This window comes from Gossypium hirsutum, chromosome A11 (assembly GCF_007990345.1).
Source record: "Gossypium hirsutum isolate 1008001.06 chromosome A11, Gossypium_hirsutum_v2.1, whole genome shotgun sequence".
Classification (NCBI taxonomy): Eukaryota; Viridiplantae; Streptophyta; class Magnoliopsida; order Malvales; family Malvaceae; genus Gossypium; species Gossypium hirsutum.
Genome location: NC_053434.1, coordinates 121669073 through 121685050, shown reverse-complemented (window position 1 = coordinate 121685050; position 15978 = coordinate 121669073). Strand labels below are relative to the sequence as shown.

Below are 15978 nucleotides of genomic sequence, written 5' to 3'. Positions count from 1 at the left end.
AGGCATCAAACATTAACTTACCAACACATATACACCTCAGTAAAATGGTGTAAGTGAAAGGAAGAATAGGAGTTTGATGGATATGGCCAGGTGCTTGATGATTCAGAAGAATCTGCCTAAAGCACTATGGGCAGAGGCAGTTAACACTGCAAACTACATTCAAAATAGGCTTCCAACCAAGGCCTTGGATCAGAAGACTCCATTCGAAGCCTGGTTTGGATTCAAGCCATCACTGGCTCATCTGAAGGTCTTTGGATGCATCTGTTATGCTCATGTACCTGCTGTCAAAAGGGACAAATTGTCTGAAAGGGCTCGACCTGGTATTTTGGTGGGCTACAGCACTGTTAAGAAGGGCTATAGGATCTTGGATCCTTCAACAAAGAAAGTGTCAGTCAGTAGGGATGTGGTATTTGATGAAAAGTCATGTTGGAACTGGGAAAAACATGAACCTGAGGAAGTTTCAGGAGGACTTGCAGCAGATCAAGCTGAGCCAAATCAAAATGTTCCTGAAATGGACATTGATGATGAACCAGTTAGAGGAACAAGACCATTGACTGAGATTTATGAAAGAGCTCATGTAGCCATAGCTGAACCAAGCAATTTTGAAGAAGCTGAAGCTCAGCAAGAGTGGAAGCTGGCAATGGCTGAGGAGATTAGCATGATTGAGAAGAACCAGACCTGGGAATTAGTTGAAAGGCCAGTCAACAGTGCTGTAGCCCACCAAAATACCAGGTCGAGCCCTTTCAGACAATTTGTCCCTTTTGACAGCAGGTACATGAGCATAACAGATGCATCCAAAGACCTTCAGATGAGCCAGTGATGGCTTGAATCCAAACCAGGCTTCGAATGGAGTCTTCTGATCCAAGGCCTTGGTTGGAAGCCTATTTTGAATGTAGTTTGCAGTGTTAACTGCCTCTGTCCATAGTGCTTTAGGCAGATTCTTCTGAATCATCAAGCACCTGGCCATATCCATCAAACTCCTATTCTTCATTTCACTTACACCATTTTGCTGAGGTGTATATGTGTTGGTAAGTTGATGTTTGATGCCTGCCTTATCACAGAAGGCTTGGAACTGAGCTGAGGTGTACTCAGTCCCATTATCAGACCTTATGGACTTCAGCTTGCAACCTGTTTCAGTCTCAGCAGCAGTCTTGAACTTCCAAAACACTGAGGCCGCCTCTGATTTCTGTTTTAGGAAGTAAAGCCAGCAATATCTTGAAAAATCATCAATGAACAGTATGAAGTACCTGTTTCCACTTAATGACTCAGTCCTCATAGGGCCACACACATCAGTGTGCACCAGTTGGAGTTTTTCAGAGGCTCTCCAGGCTTGATTCGAGGGAAATGGGAGTCTGGCCTGCTTTCCTAGCTGACACACTTCACACACATCATCATGATCCACTGAGTTGATGAAGTTTTCAGCCAAGTCCTCTCTGACCATTCGAGCCATCGATCTGAAGTTGGCATGTCCCAGTCTTTGATGCCAAAGCTTGGATTCATCTGATGTGACTGTGTAGGCAATGTCTGACTCCCTGGTCCAGTCAACTACAAAGCTCTTATTAGCCATAGGAACTGCCATCAGCTTGGATCCACTTGGATCATTGATTTGGCATTGGTTGTCTTTGAACACAACAGAATAACCTTTCTCCAGCAACTGAGCTATGCTGAGCAAGTTTCTGTCAATTTCAGGCACCAAAAGCACATTTGAAATCATTTTGGCACCTGTGGGGGTGCATATCAGCACATCACCCTTTCCTTCAGCTTGAATAAAATGTCCATTTCCTATCTTGACTTTAGTTCTGCAGCTTCTGTCTAAAGATTTGAAGATTGCAGCATCAGGTGTCATGTGGTTGGTGCATCCACTGTCTAGAAGCCAACCAGATGAGAACCTTTCTTGAGCAGCTGAGCATAACACAGCAAAGACTTGTTCCTCTTGGTCACTGTCCTCCTTAGCTACTCGAGCCTCAACTTTCTTCTGTTGAAACTGACTCTGCCTTGATTTGGCCTTGCTCTTGCAGACTCTCTCAACATGACCCTTCTTTTTACAATGCTGACATACAGCATCTGGATTGAACCAGCATTTTTCTTTTGGATGACCAGCCCTTCTGCAGTGCTTGCAAGTCTGACCCTCTTTTCTTGCAACATCGGTCCTTGGCTTGTCTCTCCAGGCCTTCTTGCCTTTGTAGGCAGTGTTTGTTCTTGCCTGAAAGGCACCTTCTTGATGCTCCTCCAGTCTGCTTGCTCTTCTTTGCTCTTGAGCATATAAAGCATTGATCAACTCTGTCAGGGAGATGGTGTATAGGTCCCTTGAGTCCTCGAGAGATGAGATTTTTGCCTCATACCTCTCGGGCAGAGTTGCAATAACCTTCTCCACTATCCTAGCTTCCTTGAGCTGCTCTCCAAGGAGCCTTATGCTGTTAACCACAGCCATAATCCTGTCAGAGTACTGCTTGATAGTTTCTTCTTCCTTCATCTTCAAATTCTCGAAATCTCTCATTAAGTTCAGCAACTGTTGCTGCCTTGTCCTCTCTGTCCCTTGAAACTCCTCTTGCAACTTGTCCCAGGCTTGTTTTGGTGATTCACAGGCCATAATCCTTGTGAAAATCACATCTGACACTGAGTTCTGGATGCAAGACATGGCTTTGTGCCTCTTGGTCCTCTCATCAGCATGCTGCCTGATTTGAGCCACTGTTGGATTGCCTCTAAGTGGCTCTGGTTCAACATCTGAGTTGACTACCTCCCACAGATCGAAAGCTTGTAGGTAGGTCTTCATTTTAACCACCCATATGTGGTAGCCTTCTCCATTGAAGACTTGAGGTGCAGCTGGTGAAAAGCTTGATGAAGCCATGAATTTGTATAACAGATCCCTTAAGAAATAGGCTCTTGATACCAATTGTTGGAGCTAAGTGCAACAAATAGCAAGGTTCAACAAAAAGCTTGCCGAGCAAGAATCGAGACTTGCGGCAGAAACAAAGAAGAAAAATGAAATAAATTTTAAGCAAAGCTAAAATAGAGAGTATATGGATGAAATCTTGATTGAATTCATTCATTTTTTTAAAATGGCATAAAGCCTATTTATACAAGCTTACAACTTGACAACTTAGTTGGAATACAACTAAGTTTCATCATTACATCCACTTAAAATAAATCACCACCTACTACCACTAACAAACTTAGTTGGAATACAACTAAGTTTCATCATTACATCCACTCAAAATAAATCACCACCTACTACCACTAACAAACTTAGTTGGAATACAACTAAGTTTCATCATTACATCCACTTAAAATAAATCACCACCTACTACCACTAACAAACTTAGTTGGAATACAACTAAGTTACATCATTACATCCAAATAATAATAATAATAATAATAATAATAAAACATGTGATTGCTACATGCTAACCATTGCTTCAATAGTAATGATTTAATATTTTCAGCATTAGAAATTCTAATACTTTCGAGATCAACAGTTTCATGGAAATTTTGGGCTATGCTTTCCAACAACGGACAATCCAAAATAACTAGATGTTTAAGCATTACTGGTAACTTGGAATTTAAAAATAAGCTTCTTAGCTTTGATCCACTTTCAATTTTGAGATGTTGAAGCCGATTGCATATATCGCCCCTTGATGATAACCATATTAGAGATGGACAGTCTCGTATTTCCAAATGCTCGAGTAGACAAGTGTTGCTACTCATTCTCTTATTATTTACGTTTTCATCAACCAAATATTGCAAATTCTCACATTCGCAAATCTCCAGCTCTTTTAAAGCAGGGGGAAAGTTCCTCTTTGCAAAACAAACCAAGCCTGGACACTTTTCAAGTTTTATTCTTGTAATGAATGGGAAAGCATGTAAGATTTCTGGTAGTCTATTGAGCCTTTCACAATCCCTTATTTCCAGAGATTCAACACCTGGAATCTTGTCAAGTTGCAATCTCTCCTCCTCTGTTTCCAAAGACACCAACTGGGGACAATCCACAATCGTAATAAAACGATGCCCAACTAAGCTTAACCCATTTTGCGATAAAGATCCCAACTCCTTCCAACCAGAGGTGTCAAAAGCTTCCGCGTTTACAAATCTCAACATTGCCTTCTCTGCTGAAATATCGAACTTCGAAATATTTTTAAGAGTCACTCTTTTCAAAGAGGTAACCTCTTGTACAGAAGATGAGCCTTCATCCACCAATTCCTCACACCCATTAATTCTTAATTCACGTAACGACGAAAAACTTGAAATTGAAACTACCAGCCTTCTACAGTCACAGATTACAAGTTTCTGCAAGGATTGAAGAAGGGTTGGCAGCCTTCCCAACAATTGAGGACATTCTAGGATTGAAAGCTCACGAAGGCTGGGGAATTTCGAAGTTCGCTCATCCCATTCACATGGGTCCCACTCCTCCCAATTTGGCAGACCGCAGAAATACAGAGTCTCTAATGATGCAAATGCATTCGATTGATTTGCTCCAAACAACTCAACACCAATCTTATGTACCTCATCCAAACCACAAATTGAAAGGTCTTTTAACAATGATAACCGTGCAATCGATGGCAAAGATTTGCAATTTTTACAATTGCGAAGCTCCAATGACAACATATTCTTGAAGGACGAATCTGCAATCCAAGTAGAGAATTTTACACCTCCATAATTCTCAATGATGAGTTGCTGAAGCTTTACTGGAGGACAAAGAGAGTCCAACACCCGTTCTTCATCTTCTTCATTCCTTGAATCCTTCTCAAACTTTTTACTCCAATGCAATACTAGTCTATCAATCCCCTGCTTCTCATTTAACTTGGCTTCCCTTGCATCTCGACAATTAACATTCTCCAAACCAGAAAGACGGAAATCACCTTTGAGGTTTGACAAATATTTCAAATCTCTCATGTGACAACCATCACCTTCCCTTGTGATAAAATCAGATAACCTTTGAAGATTGGTTAGCTTACCAATTCCAAAAGGCATACTTTCTATCAAGTTTGCACTTCTGATATCAAGATTTTGCAAGTTGATAAGATTTCCAATCTTCGAAGGTAACTTTTGAAGCATGGAACAACCTTTTAACAATAATGTTTCTAAATGGTAAAGAGTACATAAAGAATCAGGTAAGCATTTGATATCAGTGTGAGAAAAATTTAAGTAACGAAGTAGTTTTAAATTTTCAAAAACATCAGGCAACTCAGTGATACTATACGCATTCAAAGAAAGCACCCTTAAGTAGCCAAGTCTCGGCAATAAATCAACCAAAACAACATTGGTTAAAGAAGGCCTCCAATAACGTGACAACTGTAAAGGTAGAAAAGTACGTAATGATTTCACTTGATTAAACGCTTCAAACGTGCCAAATGTGCCGACAATATAAGAAGAATGTCGAGTGCGATTTGAGAGCTGTTGTTGCTTATCACCCTCCAGTCTGGAGCATATATCTCCTGCAATTACTTGAGCTAAATCATTGATAAGGTCATGCATTACAAATCGGGATTTATCTTTACTGGATATCTGAAAAAATGACCTCGACACTAGATCTTGAAAATATTGATTTCCAATATCTTTAATCTGAGGCATAGCTTTTTGTTGCAAGAGACCTTCTGCTCTCCATAGCAAGACAACTTCTTCTTCCTCAAATTCATAATCTTTAGGAAGTATGGAGCAATATGCAAAACATTGTTTCAAGTATGACGGAAGATGATGGTAGCTTAATCGCAAAGCTGGAATTATGCCACACTGCTCTTCTGGTAAGTTCCATATCTCACTCTCATATATTCTTTCCCATTCCGCATAGTCTTTAACTGTGCGTAGCAAGCTTCCAATGGCTTTTGCAGCCAAAGGTAAGCCATTGCACCTTCTAACAATTTTCTCTCCAATTTCTTTAATCTGGATATGTCCATCGAATTTTTTTGCTTTTAATGCATGCTGTATAATTATGGATAAACAATCATCGTCTGACAGTTTATCCAAATAAAAAGCTTTGAGCGGATTCACAATAGATGAAACCATTTGAAGACGAGTGGTTACAATGATGTTGGTCCCTGCTCCAAACGGAGACCGTAAGATAGTCCAATCATTATAATTCTCGTTCCAAATGTCATCTAAAACAAGCAAGAATCTTTTCCCAGACAACTTCTCCTTCAATTTAACTTGAAGTAAATTCAAGTCGTTCTCTTCACGAGAGTCAGGATCGATAGATTTTAAAATTGTCCTGGTTATATTAACTGCATCAAAATGATCAGAAACGCATACCCAGGCCTTGAGGTCAAAAGACTCGTTGATGGTGGCATCATTGTAAACAAGCTGAGCAAGAGTTGTTTTACCCATCCCTCCCATACCGACAATGGAAAGGACTGAAACTCCATTGGAGTTATCACCTTTGAGCAACTCAATCATTTCTTGCTTCTCCTTGAGTCTACCAACATACTCTACAGTTTCATCCATTACGGAAGTTGGTTGCAGCCTGGGCTGCTTTTCCTTGGAGGTTGGAGCTGGAGACAAGATCTCACTCAACCCCAAACTACTTCTTCGAGTAGCCAAACTAGTCAGTCTATCAGTGATCTCTTTCACCTTTGGAATCATGGAATTCTTAAACTGGAAAGAAGTGGAAGTGAAATTTCTACTAGTAAAGCAGGAAGGAATGAGTTTTCGTACCTTGCTAGTGCTGGCTCGAGTATGAGATTTTTGGAGCTTGAGACGTAACTGTTCATAAGCGAACTCGTCCAGGATGTCATCCACATCGTAAGCCAAGTCCTGGAGATCATTCAACCATTTCTTCACACCCTCGCTCTTGATCTGCTTCTCCTCTGCATCATCCAACACTGCTTGGATATCGGGCAATATGGACTGCCACTGCTTGAGTTGCGGGTGAAGTTGCTTATGATCAGCAACAAAGTTGAGCGCAGAGTCGAGCAACTTGCCCCCCAACAGCTCGAAAAACGCAGACAGAGCAGCCTCCCCAATGACAGACATGGTGAGATTGTGAGAAGGAAGCAGAAGAGAGAAATGAAGAAGCCAAAATGGAAATTCAGGGAACAAAAATGAAAGGAACGGAGATGGAGATCGTGTATAATCAGGGAAAGTTGAATAATTCAGAGTACGAGGCAGTGAGCTAGAATTCTGATAAATAAAATAGAGCCCAAGTGATTGCTGAGCCACCTACCCATATTGTTTATAAATTTTGATGGTCTTCTTTTCTCTTGGTTTTCTCCATTATCCCGTTTTCCAAGTAAATGACCGTTGAGCTCCATGCCAATGGCATCTAATGCCCATATTTGTAATTTAATTTAACATTAATAATATTATTTCCATTTAAATATAGCAAGCACATTTTAGTGTTTGTTTTTGTAAATGAAAACAAATTCATCCTAAATTTTTAAAAAAAATTCCAAATTTTCATCAAATAATTTGGTATATCTAAATTTGTTAGTTCGGATGCAAATTTGAAAATATAAAAAAACATAATAAAACAAAATTTAAATGATTAATTATTAATTCATAGATTATTGAAATATATATAATAATAAGTAGAAAACGGGTGGGACATGAGCCTTTTAATGTTGAAGCGGAAGCTTAAGTCCTACTCATTTTTAAAAAGTTTGATTTTTTTGTTTAAGTCTCGTTCTTTTATCCAAATACTCTCATATTTTAAACGCACCTTTAAACTTGGACGAGTAGCCTGCCCTTGAATAGGTCTATACAAAAAAAAATGAAAAAGTACATAATTAGTGACTAGAATTTATCGCACATGTGAAAGTATAATATATTATGTATAAATTTAAATTTTAAAAATAATATTTCATATATAAAGTTTATATTTTGAGAAATAATAATATTTTAAAAAAATGGATAGATTTTCTTCTAATAATTAGAAGTTAATGAATAATAATAATAGATAGATTAGTTTTTGAGAAAAAACAAACAAATAGTTTTAATTGAGAAAATGATTTTTTTAGTTGGTTTAAAAGTATTGAAATTTTTAATTTAATTTATTTAAGGGATAAATTTCAAAATTATACATGAACTATGGTTTATGTTTATAAATTACGTAAATAAATAATTTATTTATTCAATATAAAAATAAATTGATGTATTTACTTCCTTAGATGTGTCTGTTCAAATCAAAATTAAAATTTGTAGTATACATTTGAACCACAATTAGAGTTTTACGTATGTAATTGCATCAAATTAAAATTCATGTGTACAATTGCACATTAAATCAAAGTTCATATATAATTTTGAGATTTATCCCTTCATAAAATGTTTAAATGATATAATTATTTCTATATTTAACAAAATAATAACTACAAATTTCTTTCGTGTTTTTACCAATTGAGCTGGTGTCACTTAATATACCAAACTTAATTAGACATTTTATTATAGTATATAAATTTTTTTTGTGTGATTATATATATACGAACTAATTTAATTTTTAGAGTAAACTATAAAAATAGTTACTTTTGTTTGCTTCAAATTACATTTTAGTCACTTATGTTTGAAATGTTATGTTTTAGTCACTTACACTAGGATTTTATTACGAAGTGGTCACTCTACTGTTAATCTCCATTACCTCCCTAACGACAGTCCTACGTGGCAATCCAAATGGTTTTTAAATGCTAACTTGGGTATCCAGTTGGGATGAGAATAAGCTTTTAATTAATTTAAAATTTTAAATTAATTACACCTTAAACTGGAAATGAAAAACTCTAATATAATATATCCAAGTTGGCATTTAAAATTCATTTAGACTACCGTGTAGGATTGTTGTTAGGGAGTTCACGGAGCTTAACAATCGAGTGACCACTTCATAACAAAACCCAAATGTAAGTGACTAAAATGTAATATGAGACAAACACAAGTGAGTATTTTTATAGCTTGCCTTAATTTTTAAATTCATCACTCGTCCCCATGTTTTTTTTGGGTAATCTACAAAAATAGTCACTTTTGTTTGCCTTAGGTTACATTTTAGTCACTTATGTTTGAAATGTTACGTTTTAGTCACTTATGTTATTATTTTGTTACGAAGTGATCACTCTACCGTCAGGGGCAAAGCCAGAAAATTTTTTTTGGGGGGGCCGAATGAAATTTTAATTTTTTATAGTCTATATATTTATAATTTTTAAAAGATTAAATTGAATTTTTATAATTTTAAGGGGGCCAAAGTGTAATTTTACCTTTACTAATTTAAAATTTTAAAAAAATCTAAAGGGCCTAAATGAAAATTTTCCATTTTAAGGGGGGTCGGGGCCCATGCCTGCCCCCTGGTTTCGCCCCTGTCTACCGTTAAGTTCCGTTATCTCTCTAACGGTAATCCTATGTGGCAGTCCAACTAGATTTTAGGTGCCAACTTGGATTTTTAAATAGAATGAAAATAGATTTTTAATTAAAAATTTAATTAATTAAAATTTTTAAACCTAAATCTTAACTAAAAAAACTGTTCATCTCCCCTTTTTTATTTTTCTTCCATCTCTTTTTTTTTCAATGGTTTTTTGGTTTTCCATTTTTCCCTTAAAAACCAAGAAAATGAAAAGAGAAAAAAACTTATTTGGAATCGAAAGGAGTTTAGAAGAGAAAAAAATTTTACTTGGTCTTTCCTTTCATTTCTCTATCAAAAGAAAAATAAAAATAAAAGAGAGAATATTTGGTTGGGTGAGTATTGGGTTTGTGTAAAGCTCCACCGAAACCACCATTGATGAAGAGACAGAAATTGTGCTAAAGTGAACAGCTTCTCTCTTTCTTTCTCTCTTTTTTATCTTTTGATTTTTGTTGTTTGATGAACAAAAATACCCAAATTTTAATTTAGGGTTTTCACTAAACAATAAAAAATTTAATCTTTTATTTTTCAGTATTGAATAAAAAAAGATAGAGTAATGCAAAGAGGAAATACCTAAATCCTCCATTGAATCCATCTTTATGAAGCAGTCAATTTGATTTCAACTATTTTGATCTTAATAATAGTTTTTCCAATCAAATGAAAAAAAAAACCATTGAAAAAAAAGAAGAGAAGGAAGAAAAGTAGAAAAGAGGATATGAACAGTTTTTTTAGTTAAGGTTTAGGTTTAAAAATTTTAATTAATTAAAATTTTTAATTAAAAATCTATTTTCATCCTATTTAGAAATCCAAGTTGGCACCTAAAATCTAGTTGAACTGCCACGTAGGATTACCGTTAGAGAGATAACGAAACCTAACGGTAGAGTGATCACATCGTAACAAAATAATAACATAAGTGACTAAAACGTAACATTTCAAACATAAGTAACTAAAATGTAACCTGAGGCAAACAAAAGTGACTATTTTTGTAGATTACCCTTTTTTTTCTCTCTTATAATTATATTTTTACATTATGTTTTTATAATATATGATAAATTAAACTCTTAATTATAGTGATTAAGGCATGGATGGTATGAACATGAACCTAATTTTGTTTATCATCCCCATGCAGTAGTTGTACGAGGACGATTGATTACATCGAAAATTCAAAAAATTGAAGATCCATGAAAGAAGAAAAAAATGCAATTTCAGATTTGATAGTGATTGGAGATGTTTTTTAGGAATTAAAAAATAAGAAGATATATTTAGAAGCACAAAATGACAAGACATTCAGACAAAAAGAGAATATAGAAGACGAGAATGACAACGAAATAACATTGAATGGTCCATTAGCATGCTATTTGGAAGCATTAGAAGATCACTAAGAGCATTAAGAAAAACGAGGGCTGTTGAAGCTTTTGTCACTCCATATCATAAACATTTGATAACATCACTGTTGAAGCTTTTTTCACTCCAATCCTTTTGTCAGGATCCGCCTCAATTTGAACAAAAGGTATGTGGGCAATCTTGGACCACTCTCGTCCTTTACCCCTACTGCACCCTTCTTCTAGCAACGGGCAGTTGGAAATATATAGCCACTCTAGCGAGAGAAGCATATCTTTTTCTGGAAGAGATGTAAGCTTAGGACAATTGACAATGAACAATTTTTGAAGAGAAGTGAGATGTTGAAAGCCCTTGGAGCAGATGTATTCCAAATTTTCAAATTTATGAATGCTGATATAGGTGAGAGAAGGAGGCAGCATCCTTCCTATACTTTCTTCTGGAAACAACACCACATTTGAGCATCCTTCACCGCTGATTTTGAGTTCTTGAAGAAATGTGAGTCTGTTAAATCACCATTCAACAAGTGATGTATAAATTCTAGGTGCGTTTGAGATTTCAAGTGATGTGAGGTTGGTAGGAAAACCCTCTTCTGGAAAGGATATGTCATCCGAACAATAAACCACCTTTAATTCTCGAAGGGAGGTGAAGTTGTTGATGCACTTGGGAAGGGCACTAAAATTTTCACAATGATGAATTGAGAAAAATCTAAGATTTGTGGTGGGCAACGCACTTTCTTTAAATGAAACCAAACTTGGGCACCCATGAACTTCAATCTCTTGAAGATAGCTGAGCTTGTCCAATCCTCTTGGTAATGATTTAATATTTTCAGCACAAAAATTTTTAATACTTTTGAGATCAAGAGTTTCATGGAAATCTTGGGCTATACATTCCAACACCGGACAATCCCAAATAACTAGTTGTTTAAGCATTGCGGGTAACTTGGAGTTCAAAAATAAGCTACTTAGCTTTGAACAACTTCCGATTTCGAGATGTTGAAGCCGATTGCATATATCGCCCATTGATGATAACCATATTAGAGATGGGCAATCCATTATTTCTAAGTGCTCGAGTAGACAAGAATTGCTACTCGTACTCTTATTATTTACATTTTCATCAACCAAATATTGTAAATTCTCACATTTTGAAACCTCCAGGTTTTTTAAAGCAGGGGGAAAGTTACTCATTTCCAAACAAACCAAGCCTGGACACCCATTAAGTCTCATTCCAGTAAGGAACGTGAAAGCATGTAAGACTTCTGGTAGTCTATTTAGCCTTTCACAATACCATATTTCCAGAGATTCAACACCCGGAATCTTGTCAAGTGGCAATCTCTCCTCCTCTGTTTCCAAAGAGACCAATTGTGGACAATCCTCTATCGTAATAAAACGATGCCCAACTAAGCTTAACCCATTTTGCGATAAAGACTCCAATTCTTTCCAACCAGAGATGTCAAAAACTTCCGAGTTTGCAAATCTCAACATTGCCTTCTCTGCTGAAATATCAAACTTTGAAATATTTTTAAGAGACACATTTTTCAAAGCGGTAACCTCCTCTGTAGAAGAAGAGCCTTCATACACCAATTGTTCACACCCTTCAATGCTTAATTCACATAGAGACAAAAAACTAGAAATTGAAACTACTAGCCTCCTACACTCGTAGATTTCAAGTTTCTGCAATGATTGAAGAAAGGTTGGCAACCTTCCCAACAATTGAGGGCATTCTCTGATTGAAAGCTCAAGAAGGCTAGGGAATTTCGAAGCTTGTTCATCACCTTCACATGAGTCCCATTCCTCCCAATTTGGCATACTCTCAAAATGTAGTCTCTAATGATGCAAATGCATTCGATTGATTTGCTCCGAACAACTCAACACCAATCTTATGTACCTCATCCAAACCACCAATTGAAAGGTCTTTTAACAATGGTAACCTTCAATTGATGGTAGAGATTTGCAATTTTTACAGTTGCGAAGTTCCAATGACAACATATTCTTGAAGGAAGAATCTGAAATCCAAGTAGAGAATTTTGCACCACCATAATTCTCAATGACGAGTTGCTCAAGCTTTTTTGGAGGACAAAGAGAGTCCAACACCCATTCTTCATCTTCTTTATTCCTTGAATCCTTCTCAAACTTTTTACTCCAATGCAATACCAATCGATCAATCATCTCCTTCTCATATAACCTGGCTTCCCTTGCATCTTGACCGTTAATATTCTCCAACCCAGAAAGACGAATATCACCTTTGAGGTTTGATAAATATTTCAAATCTCTAACATGACAACCACCCCCTTCCCCTATGATAAAATCAGATAACCTTTGAAGATTGGTTAGTTTATCAATTCCAAAAGGCATCCCTTCTATTGACTCCACACCTCTGATATCAAGATAATGTAAGTTGACAAGATTTCCCATCTTTGAAGGTAACTTTTGAAGTTTGAAACACCCTTTTAATAATAAAATTTCCAAATGGTAAAGAGTGCACAAAGAATCAGGTAGGCATTTGATATTGGTGTCAGAAAAATTTAAATGGCGAAGATGTTTTAAATTTTCAAAAACATCAGGCAGCTCAAAGATCTCATACCCACACAAAGAAAGCACCCTTAAGTAGCCAAGTCTTGGCAACAAATCAACCAAAACAACATTAGTCAAATAAGCCCTCTGATAACGCGACAACCGTAAAGGTAGAAAAGTACGTAATGATTTCACTTGATTAAATGCTTCAAACTTCTTCATTGTGTCATATTTGCTGACAATATAAGAAGAATGTCGAGTGCGATTTGAGAACTTCTGTTGCCTATCACCCTCCAATTTTGAGAATATTTCTCCCGCAACTACTTGAGCTAAATCATTGATAAGGTGATGCATTACGAATCGAAACTCACCTTTACTGGGTATCTGAAAAAATGACCTCGACACTAAATCTTGAAAATATTGATTTCCAAGATCTTTAATTTGAGGTATAGCTTTTTGTTGCAGGAGACCTTCTGCTTTCTATAACAAGATTATTTCTCCTTCCTCAAATTCATAATCTTTAGGAAGTATGGAGCAATATGCAAAACATCGTTTCAAGTATGACGGAAGATGATGGTAGCTTAATCGCAAAGCTGGAATTATGCCACACTGCTCTTCTGGTAAGTTCCATATCTCACTCTCATATATTCTTTCCCATTCTTGATGATACTTAACTGTGCGTAGCAAGCTTCCAATGGCTTTTGCGGCCAAAGGTAAGCCATTGCACCTTCTAACAATTTTCTCCCCAATTTCTTTAAATGGGAGATGTCCACCGAAATTTCTTGCTTTTAATGCATGTTGTGTAAATACGGATAAACAATCATCATCCGATAGTTTATCCAAATGAAAAACTTTGAGTGAATCCACAATAGATGAAACAATTTGAAGACGAGTGGTTACAATGATTTTGGTCCTTGCTCCAAACGGAGACCTTAAGATGGTCCAATCATCGTAATTCTCGTTCCAAATGTCATCTAAAACAAGCAAGAATCTTTTCCCAGACAACTTCTCCTTCAACTTAACTTGAAGTAAATTCAAGTCATTCTCATCACCAGAGTTAGGATCGATGGATTTTAAAATTGTCCTAGTTATATTAACTGCATCAAAATTATCAGAAACGCATACCCTGGCCTTGTGGTCAAAAGACTTGTTGATGGTGGCATCATTGTAAACAAGCTGAGCAAGAGTTGTTTTACCCATCCCTCCCATGCCGACGATGGAAAGGACTGAAACTCCTCTGGAGTTATCACCTTTGAGCAACTCAATCATTTCTGTCTTCTCCTTGTGTCTACCAACATACTCCACAACTCCATCCAGTACGGAAGTTGGTTGCAGCGTGGGTTGCTTTCCCTTGGAGGTTGGAGCTTGAGACAAGATCTCACTCAACCCCAAACTACTTCTTCGAGTTGTCAAACTATTCAGTCTATCAGTGATCTCTTTGACCTTGGGAATCATGGAATTCTTAAACAGGAAAGAAGTGGGAGTCAAACTAGTACCAGTAAAGCAGGTAGGAATGAGTTTCCGTACCTTGCTAGTGTTGGCTTGAGCTTGCGATTTCTTGAGCTTGAGACGTAACTCTTCATAAGCGAACTCATCCAAGATGTCATCCACATCGTAAGCCAAGTCCTGGAGATCCTCCAACCATTTCTTCACCCCGTCGTTCTTGATCTGCTTCTCCTCTACATCGCCCAACACTGCTTGGATATCGGGCAATATGGACTGCCACTGCTTGAGAGGGTGGAGTTGCTTATGATCAGCAACAAAGTTGAGCGCAGAGTCGAGCAACTTGCCCCCCAACAGCTCGAAAAACGCAGACAGAGCAGCCTCTCCAATGGCAGACATGGTAAAATTATGAGAAGGAAGCAGAAGAGAGAAATGAAGAAGCCAAAAATTGAAATTCAGTGAACAAAAATGAAAGGAACGGAGACGGAGATTGTGTATAACAGTGAATGTTGACTAATTCAGATAAGGAGGCAGTGAGGTGGAAGTCTAATAAAGAAAATAGAGGCCAAGTGGTTGTTGGGAAGCTGCTTTTATTGTGAAACGAATAAAGACAAAAGCTCAGCCACCCACCCATATTGTTTATGTATTTGGATGCTCTTCTCTTCTCCATTATCCCGATTTCCAAACTTTTTTATCAAAATAACCCAAATAATTTAATTAAATATTAAAATAATTTATTTTTTAAATTAAATACAAAAACAATCCTAAATTTACAGAAAAAGTTAATGGAGCTAAATTATATAGAGTCACCAACTTGCCAAATCAGTAAAGATCATAAAAAAATTATTTTTTTAATGGAGCCATTTAGAATGGCGTCACATGTATAAATATAAAGAAAGTACTACAATTTCTAAAAATAATAAGAGACTTCAAAATAATTTTTTATTTTCTGGTGGAGTCAATTTAAATGCACCACGAGACACATGTTGCTTCTGATTTTATTTACTTTTTTTTAAGTTTTGTCTTATTCTTTAATTTTTTTTCTTTTCTTAAGTTTTATATTTTTCTTATTTTATTTTGTTTATTTATTTATTTTATTTTTTGTTATTAATTTTAAAAATTTTGAAATATATATTTGAAATGTTTTATAATATATATTTTTTAAAATTTTAAATATTATTTTTAAATTATTTTTTAAAATTTTAAATATATATTTTTGAAATTATTTCTTATAAATTTTAAAAATATATTTTTGAAATTAATTTTTCTAGATTTTAAATATTATTTTTTTAAATATTAAATATATTTTTAATAATATTTAAACATTAAAATTTTTAAATAAATTTTTATAAAAAATTTAAAAAGGTTTAAATATCTTTA

At 36.0% G+C, this 15978-nt stretch overlaps 3 protein-coding genes across 3 annotated transcripts; all 3 read right to left on the bottom strand.

Moving 5' to 3' along the window:
- Positions 1-460: 460 nt before the first annotated feature.
- Positions 461-7257, bottom strand: LOC107940512 (putative disease resistance RPP13-like protein 1). The gene is made up of 2 exons (XM_041082216.1): positions 3410-7257; positions 461-506 (listed from the first exon to the last, which is right to left on the bottom strand). Exons 1-2 carry the CDS (start codon positions 6961-6963, stop codon positions 461-463), a joined length of 3600 nt encoding a protein of 1199 aa, XP_040938150.1. The 5' UTR covers positions 6964-7257.
- Positions 7258-10722: 3465 nt separating this feature from the next.
- LOC107940511 (putative disease resistance protein RGA4) lies at positions 10723-12450 on the bottom strand. The gene is made up of 2 exons (XM_016873943.1): positions 11229-12450; positions 10723-11129 (listed from the first exon to the last, which is right to left on the bottom strand). Exons 1-2 carry the CDS (start codon positions 12448-12450, stop codon positions 10723-10725), a joined length of 1629 nt encoding a protein of 542 aa, XP_016729432.1.
- Positions 12451-13057: 607 nt separating this feature from the next.
- On the bottom strand, positions 13058-15161 carry LOC107940510 (putative disease resistance RPP13-like protein 1). Its single transcript, XM_016873942.2, has one exon. The coding sequence runs from the start codon at positions 14995-14997 to the stop codon at positions 13636-13638; it is 1362 nt and encodes a 453-aa protein (XP_016729431.1). The 5' UTR covers positions 14998-15161; the 3' UTR covers positions 13058-13635.
- Positions 15162-15978: the final 817 nt, after the last annotated feature.